This window comes from Labrus bergylta, chromosome 7, assembly GCF_963930695.1.
Source record: "Labrus bergylta chromosome 7, fLabBer1.1, whole genome shotgun sequence".
In the NCBI taxonomy this organism is placed as follows: Eukaryota; Metazoa; Chordata; class Actinopteri; order Labriformes; family Labridae; genus Labrus; species Labrus bergylta.
In genome coordinates, this window is record NC_089201.1 from 32,677,452 (window position 1) to 32,703,845 (window position 26,394).

Consider the following 26,394-nt stretch of genomic DNA (forward strand, 5'->3'; position numbering starts at 1 on the left):
CTCCAAATGCTACTGAGCTACTTTAAGAAAAAAAATAAAAATCGGCAGTATTTTTTTTTTCCACTTTGTATTCCTCAGATCTCGTTTGACACAACTGTTGAGTAATTTGCCTGACGGAAAAAAAACTGCTTGGCTGCCTGACATGAGACGCAAACACAAACAGAAGAAAACAAGAAGTCTGACTCTTCAGGAGCTACAAGTGACACGGGCTGGCATGTTTCTATATTGACAACTTTAGACTTAACACATTTACTAATGCAATTACACAGAGAGAGTGTAAAGACACAGAATTAAATATATATTTTAATAAGTGATGTATTGGTGAAACAGCTTTTAAAACAGCATTATAAGCCACAAAATGTGCATTCATACAAGGTGAGAAGAAAGCAACACATGCTTTCTGCCAGTTAACTACGGATCATTTGTAGGGCGTTTAACTGAATCCAAAGACATGTTTTCAGTTTTGAGCGTTGCCAACACTCACTTGTTAAGATTAACTTTATTGTCCCAGTGGGGAATGTGTGTTGGACTTCACAGAGCTCTGATGAAGAAGCAAAATAACAAAATACATTCATTCATTCTTCAGTAAAAACATGTCAGTTAAATTATCATTAAAAAGTGAATTACTAAAACCATAAATGTGTAGTAGTTAAGAAAAGTGACACACACACACACACACACACACACACACACACACACACACACACACACACACACACACACACACACACACACACACACACACACACACACACACACACACACACACACACACACACACACACACACACACACACACACACACACACACACACACACACACACACACACACACACACACACACACACACACACACACACACACACACACACACACACACACACACACACACACACACACACACACACACACACACACACACACACACACACACACACACACACACACACACACACACACACACACACACACACACACACACACACACACACACACACACACACACACACACACACCTCCTATCAGCATGAAGCCAAAACCAACAACTCCTAAAACCTCCAGGCAGGGAACTACAGACTTTCTCTACTTTGGCCCTTATCCTCCACCCCCTACCTTCACACTAACACACACACCTCGAGCTACTTTCTCAAACATCCTAGCCGCTCCTGTCGTTCACTTTCCAGCAGGAGTCAGGCTCCTGAACCCCCCCCCACTCCAACACACACACACACACACACACACACACACTCGCTGCAGTATTGATTTGTTTGTTCAGTTCTCTCTCCCCCCTCCCTCCTTTTCCTTACTTCCTCCCTCCTATTCTCCCCTCTCAGTGTGAGTGTGTCCTCAAGTGCCTCCCTACCTTATGTAACATAGACAGGCCTACAGCATACTGATGAAGGGAAGTCTGGGCTCTGGGCCGACAGACATGGGAGAAAACAAGGGCTGCACGGCATCGCTGATGGGAGTGAGGCACTGCTGCTGATTGGAGACAGCGCTCAACACTCACCAAACATTACTTCATGTATGTGCCTTTATGTGCAAAGTGAAAGGACACTGTAATCTTTTTTTTTTTTTTGGGGGGGGGGTCCTACATGTGTCTTGTAAAAGTGACAAAAATGTTCTGTACAGCATGTTTTAGTGAAACACTCCCCATGCGGGTGCTGAGTACTCACAGACTCCTGAATGCATTCCTTCTTGTCCAGCATCTCTCGCAGCGTCTGGAGGATCTTAATACACAGCTTCTCCTCTTTTTCCATCAGCTTCTTGGTGTGTTTAATCAGTCTGTAAGAGTGACAAGAGAAGTGCTGTATCACCTTCATATCCTGCTTATGCACTCAGTCACTGGAGAACAGCTAAAAAAACAAGACAAGTGCTTTATTGACAACTAACTGCTGAAATCTCCTTTTTCTGCTTTCAGGACGTAGCAGCAGAGCAGCAGCACCCCTAGAGGTTTGATTTATCATAACGATCTTCTAAGAAAACTTCTAAAATGTCCACAAATTCACATTTTTTAAACATTTCTATAAACAACAAAAAAAGCAACATTTATTCGCCGCGCAAAAAGGAGGTGTTTTTACATTTTTCTACGATGGAAATACAAAGCAAATAGAAAATGGAATGAAGCGAGTGTTGCACAGGGTGGACAAAAAAAAGATTAAAATGATGAGAAGGAATAAGGTTCTCTACACGGATAAGGGACAGAGTCAAATTAGTGCCAATAAATGACTGTCCAGGTTGTGTGTTATGTTAAGATTATGGACAGAGTTGACGGTCTAAAATGAACATCCGAGTCACTCCTTTATTTAACAGAGATGTGCCAGATTTGTTTTATATTGCCTCAGATATCCAGTTTAGACTGCCAACTTTTCCCAATGAACTTTGTTTGCATATAATCTGGACGGTAGTTTATTTATTTGCAATACAGGAAGTCAATTGTTTCCCATCAGCAAAAGTTCATCTTTATATCTGCCCATACTGAATATCAGCAACAACAATAAAAACATAGCAATCATCATGTCAAAATAAATCACCTTACCAAGAAAAACCATACTGCTGGTCTTTTTTTGTGGCTAAATGAAGACTTTAAATGTTATTTATCTAAAAGACTTTGGTCCAAACACAGATTGTGGACAGCGACTCACTTAGACATGAAAGCTCCGCTCTCACACGGTAAGCGAGCGGCCTCTGGAAACAGCAGCTCGGGGCTGTGCAGAACATCGACCAGCACAGAAAACTCCGCCTGAACCTTTGGACTGAACTGCTCCTCCAGGAGGGACACGACCCCCTGTGGACAGAGACACATAAAGACCCGTGAAAATCTGTCCTGGAGGAAATGATACAGCTGAATACTGTCACTCATATCATATCACTTCTAGATGCTTATTTTGATATTCATTGCTTTCTTTTGTTACCTTTTTTAAATTCTGTCACTTTAACTTAAACTTGCCACTTAATATGTCTCAATGTCCTGCAAAGTTTTTAGTGTATAGTTAACTTAATATTTGCTTATAATAGTTGTGAATGCATTTTAGCTTTATCTTTATTTTTATTTTATTCACACATATTCTTATTTTATTTGTCCTCATGCATGCTCTTCTTCTTGTCTGTCACTGCTGCAACACTTGAATTTCCCCAACTGCGCATCAATAAAGCAGTGCTTCCCCTAGGTTTACAGCGCTGGGGGGGTGGGGACAAGCTGACATGCCGACACAGTGACACGACGACACAAACACTTCAATGAATCTTGGTGTTCAGGTGTTACTTTTAATGACAGCTGTCCTTTTCTATCGGAGAGGTATCCTTAAATGACTTCTTTACCTGATTTGCGACTCCATCCACTATCCTACCTCTACAATAAAGGCACAAACAGCCAAAAAACAAATCTTTAAAAAAAAGAATAATAATTTGGGCCGCCCCCCCAATATATTGGTAGGGGAAACACTGACAAAGGATTATCTTATCTTATCTAATCTTATTTATTGGATGGATTGTAGAAAAGTTTGGTCTACACATTCATGTCCCTGTTGACTTAAATTCTTAAAGCAATAGAACATTTGGTGTACCTTTTTTGTCTCGTGCCATCATTAGGTCAGATTTTGTTTTTCTCCATTATGAGCAGATACTTGGTGCTAATTAGTAAATGACAGCACGCTAACATGCTAAGCAAACAGTGTGCTAACATGTAGCCGTCATTAGCTTATGATAGCATGAATGTAGACTCTGTAACAAAATGTGCACCTGCAGCTTCTCAATAATGTTCTTGTAGTCGGGGCCGCCCAGGGGCTCCTTGCGTGGTCGTGTGCGTGCAGAGATCCTCCAGTCCTTGGCCGCTCGCTGCACCATGTGGCTGTGGACCTTCAGAGACAGAGTGTTGACCTGACTGTCCAGATCCACAGGGATGGCGATGGCCCGCGCCTTAGCTGAGGAAGGGTGTGAAGGAACATGTCTGTGAGTTTATTGGTTATATTCATTAAACATCTAAACCCTGCATTGATCCAGCTGCTGCTCCTACTTACTTGTGTTTGAATGAATGAAAGAGTGGCACAAAATAAACTGATCTCTGAACTAATCCTGCCACAAATACGCTCAATCGATACAGTCAGAACAATAATTATCTTTACATTGACGCTTGTAATGTTCAATGTCTCCGTCAACATTCAAAGCTGAAAGTTGGACACTCACCGACGTCAGCCAGTGTCTTGATACAGCTCTCGATATTAACCTTCTGAGCTGAGCTGATCCAGTTGCAGTTGTAGATCCTAAAAGAAGACTGGAGCAGCTTGATGAAGACCGACTGGTTTGTCTATGAAAAGAGGAGAGATGAAGGAGATTCATAAAGGTGAAAAAGACAGCGCTAACCCCTGATGGGAACACTTCTATATCTGCTCTGATAGAAGATGTTAGTACAGATATCAGGATTTAAAAAAAGTCAAGCTGCTGCTCTAGATACAAAATTCTCCAATGAAACGTGTCCCAGGTGAGGGTGCAGTATTCTATAAAATGGATAAAGGATTGAGACGTGTCAACCAAGTGTGTCCCCACCCCCACGCATTTCACTGGCCTGTTGGAGGGGAGAAAACGATACCTGCAGATTGGAGTGGTTGACAGAGAAAGGTGAGCTGAAGAAACCTTTGACAATGGCCATCACTGTCTCTGTCACATACTTCTCCAAGGCCAGATCGGCGTGGTTACGGTCTGTGGTCGTGTTGCACACCTAAAACACAAGAACGAAATAAAAATAGTCAAACTTTTATCTGCCGAGCACACTCAGGTAGCCCCCTCCCTTTTCTCTCCTCTCCTCCTCCTTCTTTTAGTTACAATTTCAATTCTACTTTGAATTTCTTACAGCGGTTGATAACTTTGACTAATCTTAATATTGTTTTGTCCCTTTTCTGTTTTATTTAATTACCGGACTTCTATTCACATTTTTTCTATTTATATTGTATGTTTTGTTTTTACACATTTTTACATTTATTTATTTATTCTTTATTATCATAATTTTACTCATTTATTTCTTAAATTATGTGCGTATGTATGTATGTATATATATATACTTTAGTTTTTATAATTATTATTATCATAACTTTTTTATTATTTTTGTATTTTTTATTTTTATTTTATTTTATTTTATTTTATTATTTATTTAGTTTTTGTTTTTCCCTTTACAAGGGGTGTTTGTAATGTTAACGGTGTTGTGTGGCACAAGCTGGATGCTTGTGTGCTAATATTGCTACATGAACGTGTGTAATGTGAGATGTCTACAATTAATGCAAAAATCAATAAAAGACTATTAAAATGAAAAAAAGTCAAACTTTTGAATGAGCTAAGCCTCACAAGAAAAAATCTCAGTTTTTGTCTGTATTCACTTTCTTTGCCTCAGTGTATCCTGACACATTTTAAAGAGCCTCATTATAAAAGTATCAGTCAGACTAGTGTGACCTTTAAATGTGACAGAGCCTTACACTGGACATGTCCACCAGGAAGTTGTCAAAGAGCTTCCAGATGTGGTTGGAGGTGTAGATCTCCTTCATTTCCACCTCTGTGTCCACGTAGCAATGATTCACAAAGTTCACATAGGCAGTTTTCACCTGAGGGGGGAAAAGAATCAGAGATAAGATGACTTGTTTATACAGGAATGTTATAAGACTTTTGACAAGTTTTTATCTCCACTATAAATCTCCAACCATAAGATCATTTCCTGGTCAATCGTTTAGCCTTTACCTCTGGTATACAGTGAACGTCGGTGACAACTTTGACAATATCGTCGAGGGGCAGCAGAGAGTTGCATTTCAGCTCGGTGTAGACGTTCTTGCCCTCGGTGCAGGCGGCCAGCAGCTCCACCAGCGTGTTGTGGTAGGCCAGAGCGCCGTCCTCATCAGTCCGCTCCCGCTCAGAGCCCATCATCTGCAGCAGCACCGAGAACGAGGAGCGGTCATTGTAGAACACCAGCACGTCCTCGCCTCCATTAACCAGCTGGAAATAGCGACAGGAAGAGAAAAGTTACATGAGATAAAAGCAGGGTTCACCTGAGGCCTGACATTACAATTAACACATTAGATTCAAGATTTTTATTTGTCACATGCTCATGCAGATGTGAAGTAAAATGTAAAGACTGTTCCGCAAGGCCATGCAATAAACACTGAAATTACTAATACACATTTATACAGTAAAATAGAAATAATAATAATAATAATAATGTAAATATTAAACAAAATAAATAAAATAAATAAAATAAATTAAATAAATTAAATAAAAATACATTAAATAAAATTATAGACATTAAATAAAATTAAATACAAAATTAAATTAAAAATTAAAAATTAAAAAAAATTAATAAAAAAAAGAAATATTTGAATATACAAAATATAGAATAATGTAAACAGTGTAAAGTGTCAGTGTGTAAATGTCCAGGGTTCATTAATCATGAACATGTACTACACAATGAAAAAAACCCACAAATAATAAGAAGACTTATGGCCATGAAATCTGTGAAGTGAAAATTAGAAATTTAACCTTTCAGTTAAATTCCCTAAAAAAAGGGTGAAAAATGATTTATGATCATCGATGACATTTTCCTACCTCTGTCATGACTTTGTCCTGACATTTTTTCACATACTTCCCGTCGGCCTTCACAATGGTCTGCAGGAACCTGAGGTACTGAACGTGCCGTCCGTGTGTTTCAATGCAGTGGACAAAATGATGGACCACACGTTCGCTGATCTCATTGCAGAGCAGGAAGTTATTCATGAAGATGTGACGCATCGTCTCCGCTTCCAGCAGCTGGTAAAAAAAAAAAGAGTAAAGATGAAGTCTTTTAGACAAGATCATAACATTCACTTTTGGGCTTTTTGCCTTTATTCACTATGACAGGGAATGACATAAAGGGGGGGAGCCACAGGTCGGACTTGAACCTGAGCCGCCCGCTTGGAGGACTGTAGCCTCTGTAGATTGGGTGCGACCAAAACACTAAGCCGTCTCCGCCCCTATATTAACCTATTAAAAGATAGGGGGGAAAAAAACAAAGAAAAGGGTCCCTGGCTACTGTGACACTGTTTAGGACCTTGTGTTTTTCATTATGGGTAAATTCTGTTCACGCTGATGCATGCTACAGTGGAAAATATTTTCTAAGACAGACATATCAACATGAGATCATATCAATTTACCCCTGGATTGAGGAAGAGGTTGAGGTTTTTATGCAGAAGAACTTGATTCTGAGGGTTTCCTCTGCAGAAATTCTGCAGAAATGTGTGAGCCAGGGTCATGATCTCGTTCATCTTCTCATCACTCTGTGCACAAAAGAAACAGATACATAGATGTTGGATCAATAAAGAGAACACAATTAAAACGTTTTGCACCCAAAACAAAAAAAAGATACACAACACGTGTGACAAGTCCTTGAGTTTGTCACCTGCTCGAAGGGGATCTGCAGAAGGTCCAGCACCACGGTGTGGGCCCCCATGTTCTTCAGGAGCCTCTGCTGCTGCACACGACTCTTCTTACTCGGGTAACACAGCTTACTGAGTCTCAGCAGGATCTAAATATCAGACATCAAACATCAGAATCAGAAATACTTTATTAGACCTGTACTGGCTTTACTAATGCCATAGAGAGTGATGTTTAATTTGGGCGCAGACCAAGATCATGCACCATTTCTCCCTGGGGTTGACTTCACACCTGTACTTTGACACATGATATCTTTGAGTGTATTGGAATTTATTTCTTTATGATTACAACTTTTAATGATTTTAATTTCTCTACTTTTATGAACATTTATTTATGTACGTGTTTGTTCATGTGTATTATTGTGTATATGTATATTCTTTGGAGTGGACATTCTGGTTTGTTTTTCTTACTTTTGTAATCTATTTCTGCTGGCTTAATATCCGAATGTAACTATACAACTGGAAAAAGAAACAAAAAAAAGAAATATTTTTCATAGTGTACTGCTGTTTATGAGAAAAATGAATAAAAACTTAGTAAAGAAAAAAAACTTTATTAATCCCAATTTGGTTTTTTTCAGGCTGAAATATTCCAGGGTCAGATGGAGTGTTTGTCACTCAAAGGGAGGAGTTATAAAGTTTGATGTCGCCACAGGCAGGAATGACCTCCTGTGGGCGACGTCACATTATGAAGACAAAGCAGGAGCAAAAAATGACAAGTTAAAACAGGAAGCTCACCTCTTTGACGATGTTGTAGTTGTTCGCTTTGTTGCAATCAATTTGAGGTTTGTTATCTCCGTCCTGCGCAGGGCTCAGGACAACCTCCTGAAAAGAGAGACATATGAAGATTTAAAAAAAAAAAACAGCCTATAATTATTTTTTTTTTCTTCTTTTATTTTATTTTTTTTTACAATTTTTTATTTAGAGGATGGTTGAGAACAATTTACAGACAATTAGCCATGCAGTTACAGAAGGTATAAAGGGTCCACAGTGAAAGTCTGCAGCAAACATCTAGATAATCTTGAGACCCTTTTCCTCCTTAACATCCTCGATTTTTTCTTTTTTTAACAATATGTCTCTAATGACTTTTTCAATCTTTGTTTTTGTTTTCACGGATGAGGGTAACGGTATGTTAAATATTTGAAATGTTGTGATGACACAGCTAACCAAAGCTGGACTCTTATGGGTTCTCAGTGGAGTGCAACAATCTTCACATCCAGTCTCTAATCAGCATCATTCATCACAGAGTGATGTCACTGTTCTGATCTTTATCGTCCTTCTCATTGCATTATTATTACAATAATGATGTTAAAAGAAACACACAACATGTTACCGGCCCGACTGATACACACTTTAGTTACAGTTGGTTCCTGTTCTGCCGCACATTATTATTCATTATTCCTCAGTACACAGCTTCCAGCAGCTTTTAGTGAACAACAACAACGACAACAACAAACAAGGGAGCTATTTACAGTGCAGCTGAACAACTGATGGGATGTTAAGATAAATATAGTGAGTTCCTGTAGAGACATGAAGGTCACTCCATGAAAGGAGATCGAGCATTTATATCTCGGGCTCCTCGGATGTGGAACGACCTGCCTGAGGATCTCAGACGAGCTACATCAGTGTCTCCTTTTAAATCACTTCTAATCCTTGTTTCATCCATGATGTTTTATTTGTTTTATTGTTAACTTTAGCCAATCTTTGTCTCGGTTGTTTCTCTTTAATTAATTGGATGATTGCTGCACTGTTGTTTTATTTTTCATGCTTTTTTTAAAATAGGATTTTATTGTTGTGTATTTGACTGTTGGATTTTTCTTTCTTCTGTAAAGCATTTTGTGACATTGGTTTTGATAAGTGCTTTATAAATAAACTTTATTATTATTATTATTATTATTATTATTATGTGCACATTGCACAATAAGTGCAATGTGAAATTTTCGTTCAGACGCTGGAAACCATGAAATGATGGTACACCACCTCGATGTTCTGCTCCTTGTCCTGTCTGACCCCGAGTTCTTCACCGTTGTAGACTCCACTCTTCTCCACCCACAGCTCGGACTTCTCCACGGTCAGACGCAGCTGGTCCAGGTCCGTTTTGATCTGCTTGTAGTTCTCTACATCCTGCTCGGACACAAGCAGCTGGACCTGGAAAAACAGAGCAAAACAAAAAACGCTGAATGAGAAATAAAAGCTGACAGGATGACATTAAGAGAATAAAAAAAAGTGTAGTGACAGTGTGAAAACATTTCTCTGCCAAGTGGTGCTCGCTCGCTCGCTCAGTCAGCATGTTGTTAAAATGATTCCAGCAGAGGAAGCTCTTAGGGAGACATTTAAAAACATCTGCTGTTTGGAGGGCCCGCCTCATCCAAACTGACAAAAACTCACTTAACTCAGGAAGTGCCCTAATGCCACACTCTTTGAGCTCACCCTGAGTGCTACTTGCTGTGTGCCTACCTGCTTGAAGGCCTGCAGCACCTCGGCTCGCTGGCTGAAGTGCTTGAAGATCAGCTGCAGTGAGCCAGACACCAGCGGGGGGTAATCTTGCATGATGAGATGGATCAGAACCCTCAAAAAGGTCCTGCCACCCTCGTCGTCCAGCTCCACCGCACTCAGCTCTGAGCTGGAAACCACACATGTTGCACGCAGTCAATCAATGCAAGCATGCAAATCTTAAGACAGGAGATTCGACATCTTTGGAGATTTCTCTGTGTCTTACCTTCCTGCAAACATGCTCTCTGCTTTGGTTGCGATCTCATCTATGTCAGGTTCAGGAGCTGAAGACAAAACGAAGTGAACATTAGATCGGCACTGTGCATGTAAAGAAGAGAATAGATAGATAGATAGATAGATAGATAGATAGACAGATAGATAGATAGATAGATAGATAGATAGATAGATAGTTTATTGATCCCGAGGGAAATTCAAAGCATCCAGGTTACAAAGACGTACATGACATGAAACATTTGTTACAAATTAAGCACAACCCCCCCCCCCTCACATACATATATAAGTTAACCTGAAAAAAAGATTTAAAGAATACTCCTCGATGAATCCAATTTTTTTAGCAATGTTTAAAAAGAAGAAAATGATCAAAAAACAGACATTAAATAACAGTGAGATAAATAAAGACTCACGAATGAATGGGAGCAAGTCAGCCACAGAGCCAGAGGTTTCAGTTATGCTCTTCTCCCCAAACTCTTTCTTGTAGATGGACAACAAGTATGTGATCCTATAATCCAGCCTCACGCTCAGGATGAACTAACAGGGAGACATAAAAGCATCAAATCAACCTGTTGAATAAGGTCACATTTCAGTAGAATTCACATTAACATATTTCCAGTAGGGGGCACTAACCTGCAGGATCTCGATGATCTTCAGCTTGGTGTCCATCACCATGACGTCCTCGTTGTCCGGCAGGAAGTGTCCTTTAGCATAGCGAAGGGAGGCAGGGGTGTCGGGGAGGCTGTGAGGGACCCCGCGACTCATCACCATCTGAGTCATCAACTCCCCGACGCCATGGATTGTACGGAGGACATTGTTGCCTACAGAGGAAACTCACACATTAAACCTTGTGCATGTGTGTGTGTGTGTGTGTGTGTGTGTGTAAAGACTCATCATTAATATCTATTTTTGGAGTGTACATACAGAATTACAGTCCAAGCATGTGTCGTTTTTTTTTTTTTTTCAACACCCAAATTATAATCTAGCAGCTTCTGTTTAATTATTTAAATCACTTAAAAGGCTTTATATGTTATGTTTTGATCCAGCAGATGTCGCCCTTGAGCTCCAGCATGAAACCAAAACAACTGGCGCTGCATTGTTGTGTTAGCATGCTAATGCTAGCGATCTTTATTATGCTGGTATCTTCACACTGCATGTAAATTGACCTGAAATGAGCGTGATCTAGAAACACAGTTAAGCAGTGAGTACAGTATGTTATTCTTCTTTTCTCTAGTCCCTCAATTAAACAACTTTTATACACGAGGGGAGGAGTCAGCCGGCCATCCTGGCGATGTAAACAAAGTGAAGATAGGACTCTGAAAACTCTGAAAACATCACAGACAGTGGGACTCGGGTGTTACACCCATTGTAGACAGTCATGACTCACAGAGTTATTTTCAGAGGAGATACTTGATTTATATTTAAGTGTGAAACATCACATAGAAAGACTTTAACTTGCAGACAGCAAAAATACTTTTGAAAGTTCCTGTTAAACGTTCATCATAAAGATAAACACCTTTATCTGACCAACACAATGAACTATTGCACTTATACTCTTTGATACTGACCAGCCTCGGGGCTCTTGTTGAGCTTGTTCACAAAGGTGAGCGGGTGCTGGACAATATCCAGAATGGCCAGCAGGGTGCGTGTGAGGCGCAGCAGCTCACTAAAACTGTAGAAACCAAAGTACACCAAGTTACGAGCCAGATTCACCACCTGGGAGAGAGAGAGGGGGAATAAGCCAACATGGATAACACATGTGAGACAGTTAATGAAGATTACATTGTGTGTTTTTAAACGCATGTGTAACATGAGGAGTTTTTTTTTTCACCTCTAGTGTGAGCTCATTCTTGTCTTTATCCCCAAATGGACACCGCTGGCTGACCACATCTTTGAGGTATTCCTCCACAAACTCCATCGTGTGAGCGAACTTACTCTTCATCTCATCTCTTGAAGTGTCAGTGGTCTCGTACTCAAACCTGCAAGAAAACATAGAGCCGTGTGAGAAATATGTGTCAAATGTGACTGTTTATGTTTATTATTTCACTTATTTATTCTTGTGTTATTAATATACTGTCACGTGTTCTGTTTTGGGGGGTTGTTTTATGTCATACTTTTATTACATGCATGTATAAATGTTGTACATGTCCTGATAAATGTGAAATTCAATATAAATATGTTTATAAAAAAAAAGAAAACATAGAGCCGATCTGCAATATTACAAAGAAAATGACACACTCGTGGGGCACTCACTCGTGGATCGTGATCTTGGAGGGGATCTCGGTCCAGAGGCGAGCGTAGCGAACCGGCACCACGGGCTCCTGAGGATCCCGGTCCACATGCATATGCAGCATGAGGCGGCAGAAGGACGCTCTCAGGTTGTAGGGCAGGCAGTCGTCGAACATGCAGCGCAGGATCAGATCCACGGGAAGCTGACAGGAGATCTGGTTGATGGCGAGGTACTGACGGTCCAGACACATTTTAGCAAACAGGTTGAGCTGGTATCTACAGAGGAAGCGGGGACACAGGAAGAGAAAAAATGTGAAGGGATTTTTGTTTTATTGATCATACATGAAAAGAAGCGGAGATTGAGTTTTATTTGTGTGCAAAGGAAGGAATTTGAGTTTTGCTAATAGCACACCTGAATTGGAATCACCATCGATACATGCTACAATGCAGTATCGAGTATCAGCAAGTTAGCCAATAAATGCAAAGATCCAATACCATTATTTATTAGCCGTTCTAAAATATTAAGTTGTTCACTCTTCTTCAAAACGGTAGCCAAGACAGAAATAATGTATATTATTGGTGCCACCAGCAGAACAGCAGTGATTTAAGTTAAATCACCTCGAGACAGAAGCAAAGACAACAGCGTGGTGTCTAGCAAAGAGTTGTCGATTAGGGTTTCCTATCACACATTTTGAATTTATAATAATAATAATAAATTAGTTTTATATAGTGCTTTTCTGAAAACTCAAAGATGCTTTGACAAAAACATGAACAAAAAAAAATGTGTTCTTTTAATTCAAAATTGAGCAGCTCTCCTTCAGGACTGTGGCAACCAGTACAACAATGAACGCAATCGTATCACATCCATACAGGGTAAGTAGTAAATAGCTATTAAAAAGGAACAATAACTTGCATAGTTGTCTCTATAAAACTGCCAAAACCCAAGTTATTAGAACTAGTGGAAGACATTACAGTATTTGAATATCCCTCTGCACCTTTAAGAAAAAGCTAAAGACCCAGCTCTTTCATGAATACCTACTAACTTAATGATGATGGTCTCCATATTATTGATGATGATGATGGTAATGACGATGGTTTTTGTTTGATAACGACGACTTACTCAAGAACTGCCCTCAAAGTTGTGCTTTGCCTCTGGTCACTTCCTGTCAGCACCTGTGTGTCCAATCAGACTCAAAGCTGATCGTTTGCTCTTACTCACATTGTTCCCTTTTTTCTAGATCCTTGCTTGTGTTGTTCTGTACGTCGCTTTGGATAAAAGAGTCTGATAAGTGAATTGTAAAATTAAATGTTGAATCTGAAGAAAGAAAGTGTAGTGTAGACTAAAGCATAGACCACAGCCGTCACCTGTAGTAGGTGATGGTTTCTATATCCATCTTGTGGTTGCCTTTAGCGTCCTGAGCCAGGTGTCGGATTGATTTGCCGTGAGGTTCCTTGTGGCTATCGATCCAGTAGAGCCAAACCTCCTCCTCCTCCACCTCCTCCTGCAGCAGAGAAGACTCCAGGGTGGTCTCAGTGTTAGGGATTAGCCTGAGGAGGGGGGTGGCATAAAGCAGTTAGAAGAAAAAAACTGCACACAATATATCGTGAGTTAAAGCTGCTGGGGGGGGGGAGACATGTAGAGAGAGTTCTGTTTGGACATGTTTAAAATGAACGGCTGAAGCATGACAGGCTTGGCTCGGATGTTAAATATAGATCTGCAGGGTGTGACTCACTTAGTCTGGATGAGGATATCTGCGTTGGTGGGGTTCAGCATAAATTTACAGATAAGCTCCTGTGTGACAGGGATGGCAGTCTTGTTGGACACGCAGAGATCAGAGAGGTAGTCCAAGAATCTGGAAATGTAGACCAGACATGAATCACAACATTTATCTAATGCTTTTGGAAAACAGGTTTCAGCATGTTCACAGAGGTATTGAAGAAGTTTGTGTGTAATTCTCCTGACTGTACAAAAGACGCTTATCTGTCCCCATTTTCAAATCATTCTACACATTCTTCTTTGTTGCCTTCTCTGGCTCTTAAATTGTATTTAGATTTGTATGTAAAGTAGAAGGACTCAATAACAGCTTCTTATTTTCATATAGCAAATGTACACTCCAAATCAACACCTCAAATTTATAATACTGTCATCCCCGTGTTTCACAATATACATTTTTAGAAAAGGATTATGTATGACTACTAATGTGCATGCACATAGCAGTTGTATACTATATTTTCTATTATCAAATGATTCCCTTTGATCGTCCGATGTTTGGGAGGTGTCCGAGTCTGACCTGGGCTCTCTGTTGCGCCTCAGCAAGTTGACAAAGGTCTCAATCTCTTTGGCTGTGATGTGTTTCTCCAGCAGCTTGCGGTTGTTGTGCAGCAGCGCAGTGATTGTGTCCTCAGCCAGAATCTCATATCCAATCTGAGACTGCATGATTGAGAACTTTTTGGCTATATATTCCTACATGGAAAAGAAAACACAGGCAAGTTCAACCACTTGCATTTTAAAACACCTTTGATACAAGTGGTGGTGAAGTTGGATAAAAAAGTGTTATTTACAGAAAAGCATTAATAATATACTGAATCACTGCATCTAGTGTTGTCATTGAATCTAATTCCCTTTCATTAAGTTATCCACATTTACACCTTCGGCCTGTTTGTAACACGGACCGGCTGTTAGCCATCACTTCATAAGAGCTATTCAAGGCCTGCTCAATTAGTATTTTCATAAAGGGGTTGGATTGCATCATGAATCTGCTGACTCATTTTAGAAATTCATAGTTTATAATATTAGGAGTATAGTTTTTAGAAATGCAGTTTAGCACCAATACACCAAGTCAAATTCCTTGTATGTGTAAATGTACTTGGCAATAAACCCAGATTCTGATTCTGATTCTGATTCTGATTAAGTTAGCACGCTAGCTGTTAAGCTAAAATTGGCTCATAAGCTAGTTGGCTAAAAGTTAGCATTAGCCACTGTTTAGAATTAGACCTTGATGTAAGTAGCTAGCAGTACAATCAAGAGTCTAGTGATATGACAATGGGTACGTTGTGATTTCTTTCAATGGTTCAATGATCTTAGTGGTTGTTTATTTTTAAAAGTGTCTAGTTCTATTGATTCAGCAGTCGATAAACGGGGCGGTCCATGGCGTGCATGGTTTGTTTTCCAGACGGTCTGACAGAATCTACTCTAAGCGAATGTGTCCATCTCTCTATGCTTAAACTGCCCCTCATCCCTCTGCTAATGGGCCCATTTACAACTCAATGTGCACACAATATTGTGTAGATGAAGAAAAACATGCCTGGTTCTTGCGGTAGTCTTGCTGGGAGTGGCGTAGCACCCTGTAGCAGAGACTCAACATGTACTTGAAGTGAGCATAGCGCTGGTCTCCCAAATCTTCCAACTTCAGCATCGGACCGTCACCCTCTTCGTTGAACGGAGCCTTCAAGATGCCAAAGATCTGCAACACCAAAAATAATGATATAGGACCAACAGAGAAAGAAATCGACTTCTCGTTGTCAATCTGTGGTTGTTGTAAAATATGAAAGACTTTTAGCTGACCTGGGCGAGGATGTTCTGCTCCCTCATGAGTTTCTGCCTCTCTCTGTTTGGTGTTGAGGTGACCACAGACAGCACATCCTGCCCGTTGTTCGGTACCACACAAACAAAGAAGACCAGGTCCTCCAGGAGCTTAGTCACAAACCTGGAAAAGCATACATATGAACACATAAAAATACGCACAGCATCTTTTGTCACTTTGTGCTGTCATGGCCGTCTTATCTGTACCTCCTCTCATTCTGAGCGATGTTGCCGTACTGCAGCTTCCTCACGGTCGACTCCAGGACCTTGCTGGCATCGTTAGCAAAGTCTAAGTCTCGGACCTCCGACAGAGGAACAGAAACGATGGCAAACGCCTCTTTATCCTCTTTAGTGGGACAGGTGCCGATCTAATGTGACAGCCAAGAGACAGTTTAAAATCAAAAAATCAAAAAATCAAATACATCTTTGTGTGTTTTACTATTTCATGCAATGCTTCTGTATGTGAATGTGCACGTTTGTGTTTGTTTTGGTGTGTGTTTTTGGGTGAGTGTAGACCTTGAGCATGACTGGACGCTCCTCCTCTGCATCAATGGGGACGTTGGTGCTCGTCACCCAGGTGTTGGTGCACAGGTGCCTCAGTCTAACGTAGGAGTTTCTGGGGAAGTATTGAGCACAAAACACTTTTTTTTGGTTGATCATTTTTTGTTGGCCAGTCTGTTTATCTCATTTCAATTCTTAAAATCTTACACTTCAGCTAAAATAACAGCATGGCTTGAGGGATGGCAATGTCTGCATTTTGGATTTTGATCCAGCCTGATATGATTTGGCTGCAGTTGGATGGATTACTATAAACATTTTTGGAAAGGCGTTCATTTTGCTCAGCCAATAAGAGATCATCTTTGCCTCTCTGTGTCTTGGAAGCTATTAAATTGATTGCTGTTCCATTCTTTACTGCCACTAATGTCCCTCTCCACATGATTAGAACTATCTAAAACAAAAGAGTGAGGTCATCTGATCAAAATTTTAATTTTTGCTGACGTTTGTTTTTTAATGAAAAAGAGCTCATCTTGGCATGCTCACACATGTAGCTGGTTTTAAACATGGTAACTGTATAATCTGTTTGCACTGTCATGTGAACAGGGCAGCATTTATCACAAACATAGTTCAGTCTAAATGCTCAACAGCTAGCATGGCTCTCTTAGTACTGTTGAAAAATAAATGCACTGCTTATGCCGATGGATTGAAATAACATTGTCTCTATTTCATTTCCACTAATTTAAGAAATATTCTAACTCAAAATGTCCAGGTTTACATATTGTTCCACTGCTAACAAAAAAATGACACATAGTTGATGACACAAAAGCAAACGGTTCAGCATGAACATAAGTGACATTATCTATTATATTCTGCTCTACTCTGTGCTGTAAATTCTTGCAAAAAAATGCTTCTGTGGATACAACTGCAGAAGAAGTAACTTGTTGTTGTTTCCCCCTGTAAGAAACTGACCTGGGCACCAGACAGTCGGCCCGCTGCAGAGTGGTGGCATCCAGCTCAAAGAGAGACGCGATATCATTCCCATGGGGAACAGAAACCAGAGTAAAAGCAATCTTCTCTGCTGCCTGATGCTTCTTCTTGGAGAACACAATATCTGCCTCGTTCTGCAGCGCACACACATACACACACACACACACACACACACACACAGAGTAGAAATGAATGTCAGCAGCCTGGAAGCCTAAATATATATAGATATATATCTATATATCAGAGTTCTTGGTCTTTAATCACTGTTATCACTCACAAAGGGGAATTTGTTCTATCTTAGCAATTGTTTTACATTCACTATTCAACACTTGATTTATCTCTTTGCATGTTCAGTCAGTATTAAGATGTGTGCAGAGCTTGGTTACACAAGTTCATGTACTCTGCTGCACCTTAACCAACTTAACTCTGGACAGGCATCAGCTGCAACAAGTTCTTTCTTTAGTTACTGGTTATACTGTTTCCGATCTGACCGATTAGGCTCAATTAGATCGTTTCTGGACAGAAATTCAGAGACTTGATTAAAGACTGTGCTCTCAAATATTTTTTGCCAGAAAGGGCAGAAGTGAAACCACTCTGTAGTTTTCAAACTGGAAAACTACAGACCAGCTGGCTGGATAGGGGTGTTTTTTTGTTGTTGTTGCAGAGCCAGAGGGGTGACCCAAGCTGCATTGAATGTGGTGGGGGACACACCCGTTTGACTCGCAGGAGCTGATGACGTGCAGCATTAAGACTTTGTGTTTGGTCAGAGGGGAGAATGAGGTAAGTGAGGAACTATTAGTTTCTGCAGGCTAAGTTGGTCTGGCTAGGAAACCTTATCAGTAAAGTATGAAGAAAACATGTCCGGTGTGAGCAGAGTGGAGGGTGGAAAATGTTCATGCATCTGTGACATCACAGATCTTGTTTTGATAATAAGCTGAAGATTAATCATGTAAGTCTTTTCTTATAATCTCTGAGGCCGGTAGACTCTCTGAGTTTACACCATTTTCTCTCTGCTGCCCTGAGCCGTGCCCTTTGCCCTCTGATCACCTCGGTGAGCCATGGACTGAGGGAGGTGTTACATGCCGTTTTGGACACTAGAGGGCAGAGTTTGTACAGAGGTGAGACAGAGTGTGTCTGTAGCCTCATCTGTACAGTGTCTGGCAAAGGAGGCATGGAAGCCAAGAAGACCTCTTTGGAAAGCTGAGTTGGTTTAAGGGACTGGATGTTACAGTGGTATGAAACGATGTGTGGTGATGTCTGAGGGAGTTCCTGTAAGGACAGATTTAATTGAATAAGGAATCTGATAGATCTGATGGATGCAGAGGGGTGACAGTCAGATGTGCTGTGGAGCAACTCAGAGTCAGAATCAGATCCAGGGAATAGCCTGCTCTCTGTGTGGGAGGAGTGAGGTCCTGTTTGAGGTCAGACGAGGACAGAAAAGAGACTGGAAGTCAATAGACCTGGGCTTTATCAGTATGACAGTTTATTTCTCCTATGACAATCAGTGGTGTGCCATCATCAGGGAGAGTAACATGTCCAGTTCCACAAACAAAGTAGTCCAGATGAAGCCCTGGCAGGCGCTAAATGACAGCAGTACATATTTGAAACGGAGCAGTAACCGTGGTATTGAATTATCTAGTCGTAAATTAAACTAGATTGGGAAATAACTTTGGTTTTTGTGACACAAATGTTACAATAACTGAAGATTGTTTTTCTGCCCTCTCTTGCATCGACCGATTAATATTTTAGCACTCGGAGCAGTTGAAAAAGCAGGAAGACACCATCAGGACAAAATGTAGAAGTTTACCCACACGTCCCAATTTACTTTTTTTTTTTTCATACATGTTGCTGTATTGTTAAGATTCAGCCTCATTCATTTAATTTAAAGTCTTTATATGTGATTTTTCACACTTAAATATAAATCAAGTATCTCCTCTGAAAATAACTCTGTGAGTCATGACTGTCTACAATGGGTGTAACACCCGAGTCCCACTGTCTGTGATGTTTTCAGAGTTTTCAGAGTCCTATCTTCACTTTGTTTACATCGCCGGGACGGCCGGCTGACTCCTCCCCTCGTGTATAAAAGTTGTTTAATTGAGGGACTAGAGAAAAGAAGAATAACATACTGTACTCACTGCTTAACTGTGTTTCTAGATCACGCTCATTTCAGGTAAATTTACATGCAGTGTGAAGATACCAGCATAATAAAGATCGCTAGCATTAGCATGCTAACACAACAATGCAGCGCCAGTTGTTTTGGTTTCATGCTGGTGCTCAAGGGCGACATCTGCTGGATCAATAAAAATCACACTTTAAGGTGTGTAATGATAGAGAGTCACCAAAAAGCTGAGAATAGATGTGTTTTGCGCAGAGTTGCCATATCTTTCCTCACATAATCATGTTAATACAGATAAATGAGCCCAAGCGGAGATAAAAATCTATAATTGAGGACAGACAGATGTGAGCCAAACTATACTGTCACAGCTTCTTACACTAATGAGGTATCAAATGAGACAGAAATGCAGCTCGAGAGGCGTGAGTCATCTGTGTGCTGTTGTTAGACACTGCAGTATGTACGCCCGGTACAGTCTGAACCGATGCAGATGTAGCCGATAATGCCAAGGGTTAATTTCTCCAACTGTTTTCTGCATGTCAATGGGAAGCTCCCCAGAGCTCCCTCTATACGCCTCAGCTTCTCTATCTCCCCTCCTCCTCCTCCTCCTCCTCCTCCTCCTCCCGCCCTCCTCTGCCGGTGACTCACCCCACCAGCTTAGCACAGGCGAGCGAAGCGGAGCAGACAGCACGTCTGCCTCCCCTCCATCCCCTCTTGCAGGGCACCCCCCACACACCCAGACGTTATGTAAGGAGCCCCCTGTGTGTCTGAAATTCAGCATGTGCATGAGAGAAAGTGTGAGGCTGAGAGAGAGCTAGTGTTCCTCTCCATCGCCAGAATACAAATGTGCGAGGTAGCTCAGAGCTAAAGAAATATCTCAATATAGATTCAGAGTTTGTGTGAGCACACAGAACTTTGTGAGAGCGAGAGAACTGGTGGTGTTGCATAACCAAAAGACTTAGGAGACGGAGAAGGGCCGGAAGTTGGAACGACATTTATGGAACTGCTGAGATGATTGTTCTTTCCACTAAAAACACTCACTTCATTCCTCACCTTGTCTTTTCAGGAGAGAGCAATCTGCATCATTTGTGTTGTTAAAAAAGACTCTTTACACTGCTGATGTCTTAAATCAGAAAATATCTTCTCAGCATGTCCAAAAAAGGAAATACCTGTAGGTTATAGGCAGTCTGAGGGTGTGTGGATCAAATGTGTTTGCTAGCCTGACTCACCTCTCCTTTGGGCTCCACATGGTTGTCTTTGAATTCAGGGTTCACCTGCAGAGAACACAGAGCGATGAGTGAACTCAAATCAAGACAGCTCTGATGATTATCACATCATTATCATCCCCATTATCACCCAAATTCAAACTATTCATCAGCAAAAAGATGTGTGTGATAAGAGTCCATATCAGTGGGAACACTGCCACCTACAGCACGCCACCTCAAAGTCTCCTCAACTATTATCACACTGAAAAGTCAAACAAAAAGTGAGAGAAGGGGTCCTCTGTAAAATATTGTAGGACTGGAAATGTGATGTTAAAAGAAGGTCTCCATATTATTGATGATGATGATGGTAATGACGATGGTTTTTGTTTGATAACGACGACTTATAAGATGGTTTCTATACTGATTAGAGCTCTCAAGAACTGCCCTCAATGTTGTGCTTTGCCTCTGGTCACTTCCTGTCAGCACCTGTGTGTCCAATCAGACTCAAAGCTGATCGTTTGCTCTTACTCACATTGTTCCCTTTTTTCTAGATCCTTGCTTGTGTTGTTCTTACTCTCTGATGTACGTCGCTTTGGAGAAAAGAGTCTGCTAAGTGAATTGTAGGTGTAAGAAAGGTGAAAGAGTGAAGAGATACCTCAGCTGCGAGGTAATTTCCTGTTGCCAGGTGTTTGAAGCGGAAAAGGCTGTTCCACTGGCCGGCTCCGCTTCTACAGGGGTCATAGTGCACAACCTGACATGGACACACACACACACACACACACACACACACACACACACACACACACACACACACACACACACACAAAGAATTATTAAGTATTTTACAGCTAGAAGCTTTTTTTATTATTATTATATTATATGATTTGCCCCTGTGAGTATGTAGTCAGTCTTTGCTTGAGTCAAGCTGGTGTGATATTGTGAAAGAGGTAATTAAGGATATAATTTACAGAGTCCACTTCAAGTCTTTATCTGTATTAGAACGCTTTTAAATGTAGCTTCTGGTTTTATTAAGAAGACCGAACGGCTCAGGCTCAACAGCAGTAAGTTAAAGTAACATGACTTCATTACTAAATGACACTGTGATGCTTGGCTTCATATTAATTAACATCCATGTAGTCTATCACTGCTCTGCCTACATGAGTCAGAATAAGAGGGATCTAATGTGCCAAGTACAACAGGACGTTTTTTCTTTTTCACACAAGTCTAACAACATGTCAACAACTGATAGGGCAACACTTGTGAATTTTGGCAAAAACAGCCGAGGGAAAACAGGAACCTTAATTTGGTGCTCGCTGATAAGAGGAACATTCAGTACAATAGACAAAGAACTGAAAGGTTAGAGAGGCAGATATGACACAGCTGCTATGATCCAAGGTGAAATATTGGCCTTATTGGAGGGCACCTTTTCTTTTTTTAGATGGACGATCTTACATGTACAGCATCATTGTATTACAACTATATTTTTTAAAGTTTATTATTTAACTGTCCATATGGGGTCGGTTTTGTTCTGAATGCATTGCATGGTTGTCACTAAAGATTCAATATATTTTAATTGCACTTCATCTATAAATGACATTCAGTCAACTAGTTAGTATACACTCTAAATTAAGGTCACGATATTCACCATTAAAGTCTTTCTATGTGATTTTTCACACTTAAATATAAATCAAGTATCTCCTCTGAAAATAACTCTGTGAGTCATGACTGTCTACAATGGGTGTAACACCCGAGTCCCACTGTCTGTGATGTTTTCAGAGTTTTCAGAGTCCTATCTTCACTTTGTTTACATCGCCCGGACGGCCGGCTGACTCCTCCCCTCGTGTATAAAAGTTGTTTAATTGAGGGACTAGAGAAAAGAAGAATAACATACTGTACTCACTGCTTAACTGTGTTTCTAGATCACGCTCATTTCAGGTAAATTTACATGCAGTGTGAAGATACCAGCATAATAAAGATCGCTAGCATTAGCATGCTAACACAACAATGCAGCGCCAGTTGTTTTGGTTTCATGCTGGTGCTCAAGGGCGACATCTGCTGGATCAAAACATCACATAAAGCCTTTAATGGTGAATATTGTGCCCTTAACTTAAAGTGTTACCTAAAAAACAACAAGCTGACTTACTGTGTATAAAGAAGCATCAATGACATTTATACTATTTAAATTCCATTACTCAACATTCATGATGGTTTCTAATGAGCGGTGATTAAATCCACAGGTTTCTGCGTCACTTTAGCGCAGCCAAAATCAAACACAACATGTAATCCAAAATCTAATGTTCTGCAGCTACTATAGAGAAATAAACCTTCTTTGCTTTTTGTGCTTCACCTCGATCTCCCAGAGGGCCTTGGAGCTGGTGGCGGAGGTGGCAGACTGCCGCAGCGTGGTCCTGAGGAAGACGTGCTGCTGCTTCTTGTACTCGTCACCAGTCAGAAACTTCTCCTGCTCGGCGTGAAACAGCCTCACCACGTCTCCCTGACAGAGAGGTCGAGAACACAACATGAGACCGCTGTGTGACAACTGCACGCCGTCTGCTCCGAGGAGGGGCGAGCGTCAAAAAGGACAAAGAAATATCTCTATGGTCATCATACCCCCTTTAGTACATCCTCCCTGTAGTCGCTAAACTTCATGAACAAGGCGACCTTCCAGCTGGTGTTACAGTTAACGGCATTAACCTGCAGAGATGAAGGGGCAAAAACACACAGATCACATGTAAAACGACCTTTTTAGGGTTGTTTACATTCCTAACACAGTTTTAAGGATTAACATTTTGTTCTGTTAAATTTGAGGTCTATTAAAGCAAAAATCTTTTTGATAAATACAACCAGAAGAAGAGCAATCGACTTATTTAGCACACAGTGACTCTTGGACTTAATCTTCCTTTTTTCCATTTCCCATCTGCACAGCTGTACCAAGACTATTTCTCTACTAAAACTGTGCAATCTGTTGAAAACTGGACAATATTTATACATCAAAAGTGCAATCTATACATGAACTGTGCAATATCTACGCTGTTAATCCATCAGTGTGTATTCATATTTGTAAATATTGTTTATATTTGTAATTACCTGCGCTTGAACATAGCTTATTACTTATACTACTTTATTATTGCTTTCACTTGGTACTTATGCTTATTATATTGTTATACTATTTTTATATTGTGAAATTATCTGTACTTTCTACTGAGTTTTGGTGTTAGGAGCAACTGTAGCAAACAGGTTTCCCCCTGAGATTAATAAAGTATTTCTGATTCTGAGTCAGCCTCTAGTTGGAAACTTTAATGCTAACCTCACAATTATTTAAATCGCACCTTTAATGTTTGCATGAAACAAATGTTTCATGTCATGTACGTCTTTGTAACCTGCTACTGGATGCTTTGAATTTCCCTCTGCATCAATAAACTATCTATCTATCTATCTATCTATCTTATTATAAAATAAACATATGAGATGTCCCCACCTCTTTGCAGCCGAGGTTGTCCAGCAGCTCGATGTTACTGGCATGAAGAGGCTGCCCCGCGTTCACTGGCATCAGCACCACCTTGTCTCCGACCACCACCTTGAACCCAGTAAGAGACAGTCAAATCCCAGAAGGACACACGGGACTGATAGACTTTCAGCAGCATTTAACTAGATCAAACAGGAAGGAGCAGTGTGACCATGCAAAGGGGGGTCTGACATCTCCTCGTTTACAAAAAAAAAAAAAAGGGTGCCATGTGCAACAGCAACAGGCTGAGATTTAGATAAGAGATGGGTCGTTCATGAAAAACAGGTTCGTTCAGACCGTGGTGTTTGTGCATTGAATGCAACATTCAGAGATGTGAATGGTACATACACTACCTGTTTTTGATACTTTGCATGCTTTCTAACCTATCCTCAGACACAGCAGACTCTTAACAAGTTTGTAAATCAAACACAAGCACACTATGGCTTCAGATATTGATGCCTCAAAACATTTATTCCAATGCAAGTTTGGAATATTTTCAGACATTTCAAGCAGCAGAGATGCGACGTAACAACCGACAGACTGATGCTTTTAGAGTTCAGCCTGTAAACCTACATGCAGTGAAAGGCCGATGCACCCATGCTCTTAAAACACTACTCAGGTTCTGACTAATACAGCACAAACACCATGCACAATCAAGAGCAATACCTTTAACCATAGGATGCTAAAGCCAAAAAGGGGGGAGGACAAAATCAGAAATGTTACTGGAACAGGACAAACAGTGAACTGACAGGATGAAAAAAGTCAGCTCGCACGCCAAATGACATCTGCTGGAGTTTTAACAGAGAAGAAAAAATGAAGCTGTTGTACAGTCTGGTGAAATGTGTGTTTGTTAAATTCAAAGGAAACCCACATTATCTCCTTCGCTGCGGAGCTTCCAGAAGGGCTGGATGTAGAACCAGGACCCCTCGTTCCCGGCCGGGTCCAAGGAAACCCGCATGGCGTTCTTCTCCAGCAGAGCAGGGAGACGCTTGTTGACCGTCAGATATTTATTACTCTTTATGTGCAGGAGCTGCAACAAAACAATGCAGGGCAATGTGTTTTAGAGCTGCAGGGTGGAAGTGTTCAGATACATACGTGAAACTTCTCAGACCTTTACATGTTTCAAAAATAAAATGTCGCTGTATATCAAGTGTTTCTGTAAAATAGTCAAAACAGGGACATGGCCCTTGTGTGACTGTTACTGAATTCTATTATATGTTAAATTATAATTTTGGGTACTCTGCACCCTCAGCCTGGAATCTGTTGCACAGCTCAAGGAGCTGGTGTCCTTAAATGTTTTTAAATCTAAAATGAAAGACATGGAAGCAGATTCTATAGGATGTGGATGTTTCAGCTCGGCTGTTTGAACAACTGATTCTCAGATAAGACTCATAGATGGTTCTATTTTAATCTAAATGTTGTGTTTTGTAAATTGTACTTTGTCTCTCTTTGTGTTTCCGTCTGTAACTTTGTGTTTTTGCTGCTGCCTGTCTCGACCAGGTCTCCCTTGAAAAAGAGGTTTTTAATCTCAATGGGACCAACCTGGTTAAATAAAGGTTAAAAAATAATAATAAAAAAATCATTATGAATGCTTCAAAAAAACTGTTTTACAATTTTAGTAGTTTGAGGCGGAGCTTATTTTATAAAGGACTTCCACAAATGATTGATTTCATCATGGATTAATTAACAGAAATAATTCCCACCAAGATCATGCACCATTTCTCCCTGGGGTTGACTTCACACCTGTACTTTGACACATGATATCTTTGAGTGTATTGGAATTTATTTCTTTATGATTACAACTTTTATTAATGATTTTCATTTCTCTACTTTTATGAACATTTATTTATGTACGTGTTTGTTCATGTGTATTATTGTGTATATGTATATTCTTTGGAGTGGACATTCTGGTTTGTTTTTCTTACTTTTGTGATCTATTTCTGCTGGCTTAATATCTGTCTCATATAATATATGTAACTATACAACTGGAAAAAGAAACAAAAAAATGAAATATTTTTCATAATGTACTGCTGTTTATGAAAAAATGAATAAAAAAAATAAAAATCCCAGGGGATCAGTTCATTGGTTAGGTTTGTCAAAAGAATCT

General features: G+C 40.3%; 1 protein-coding gene across 1 annotated transcript in view; it reads right to left on the reverse strand.

Annotated features, from left to right (window-relative positions):
* Positions 1-874: 874 nt before the first annotated feature.
* LOC110003801 (inositol 1,4,5-trisphosphate receptor type 2) overlaps positions 875-26,394 on the reverse strand; it is a 32,332-nt gene continuing 6,812 nt past the window's right edge. The window contains exons 5-37 of the mRNA XM_020659363.3: positions 25,159-25,317; positions 24,261-24,359; positions 23,393-23,476; positions 23,130-23,276; positions 21,438-21,533; positions 20,807-20,851; positions 17,447-17,598; positions 16,496-16,595; positions 16,187-16,347; positions 15,962-16,103; positions 15,702-15,860; positions 14,688-14,860; positions 14,130-14,249; positions 13,762-13,944; positions 12,421-12,672; positions 11,999-12,146; positions 11,736-11,883; positions 10,801-10,988; positions 10,581-10,704; positions 10,163-10,220; positions 9,901-10,066; positions 9,424-9,591; positions 8,182-8,268; positions 7,413-7,538; positions 7,168-7,290; positions 6,584-6,784; positions 5,726-5,977; positions 5,467-5,592; positions 4,590-4,718; positions 4,187-4,307; positions 3,743-3,924; positions 2,647-2,789; positions 875-1,786 (exon numbers count right to left, since the gene is read on the reverse strand). Of these exons, the coding sequence (XP_020515019.2) occupies positions 1,537-1,786; positions 2,647-2,789; positions 3,743-3,924; positions 4,187-4,307; positions 4,590-4,718; positions 5,467-5,592; positions 5,726-5,977; positions 6,584-6,784; positions 7,168-7,290; positions 7,413-7,538; positions 8,182-8,268; positions 9,424-9,591; positions 9,901-10,066; positions 10,163-10,220; positions 10,581-10,704; positions 10,801-10,988; positions 11,736-11,883; positions 11,999-12,146; positions 12,421-12,672; positions 13,762-13,944; positions 14,130-14,249; positions 14,688-14,860; positions 15,702-15,860; positions 15,962-16,103; positions 16,187-16,347; positions 16,496-16,595; positions 17,447-17,598; positions 20,807-20,851; positions 21,438-21,533; positions 23,130-23,276; positions 23,393-23,476; positions 24,261-24,359; positions 25,159-25,317 (4,812 nt within the window). The 3' untranslated portion in view covers positions 875-1,536. The remainder of the gene's footprint in view (positions 1,787-2,646; positions 2,790-3,742; positions 3,925-4,186; positions 4,308-4,589; positions 4,719-5,466; positions 5,593-5,725; positions 5,978-6,583; positions 6,785-7,167; positions 7,291-7,412; positions 7,539-8,181; positions 8,269-9,423; positions 9,592-9,900; positions 10,067-10,162; positions 10,221-10,580; positions 10,705-10,800; positions 10,989-11,735; positions 11,884-11,998; positions 12,147-12,420; positions 12,673-13,761; positions 13,945-14,129; positions 14,250-14,687; positions 14,861-15,701; positions 15,861-15,961; positions 16,104-16,186; positions 16,348-16,495; positions 16,596-17,446; positions 17,599-20,806; positions 20,852-21,437; positions 21,534-23,129; positions 23,277-23,392; positions 23,477-24,260; positions 24,360-25,158; positions 25,318-26,394) is intronic.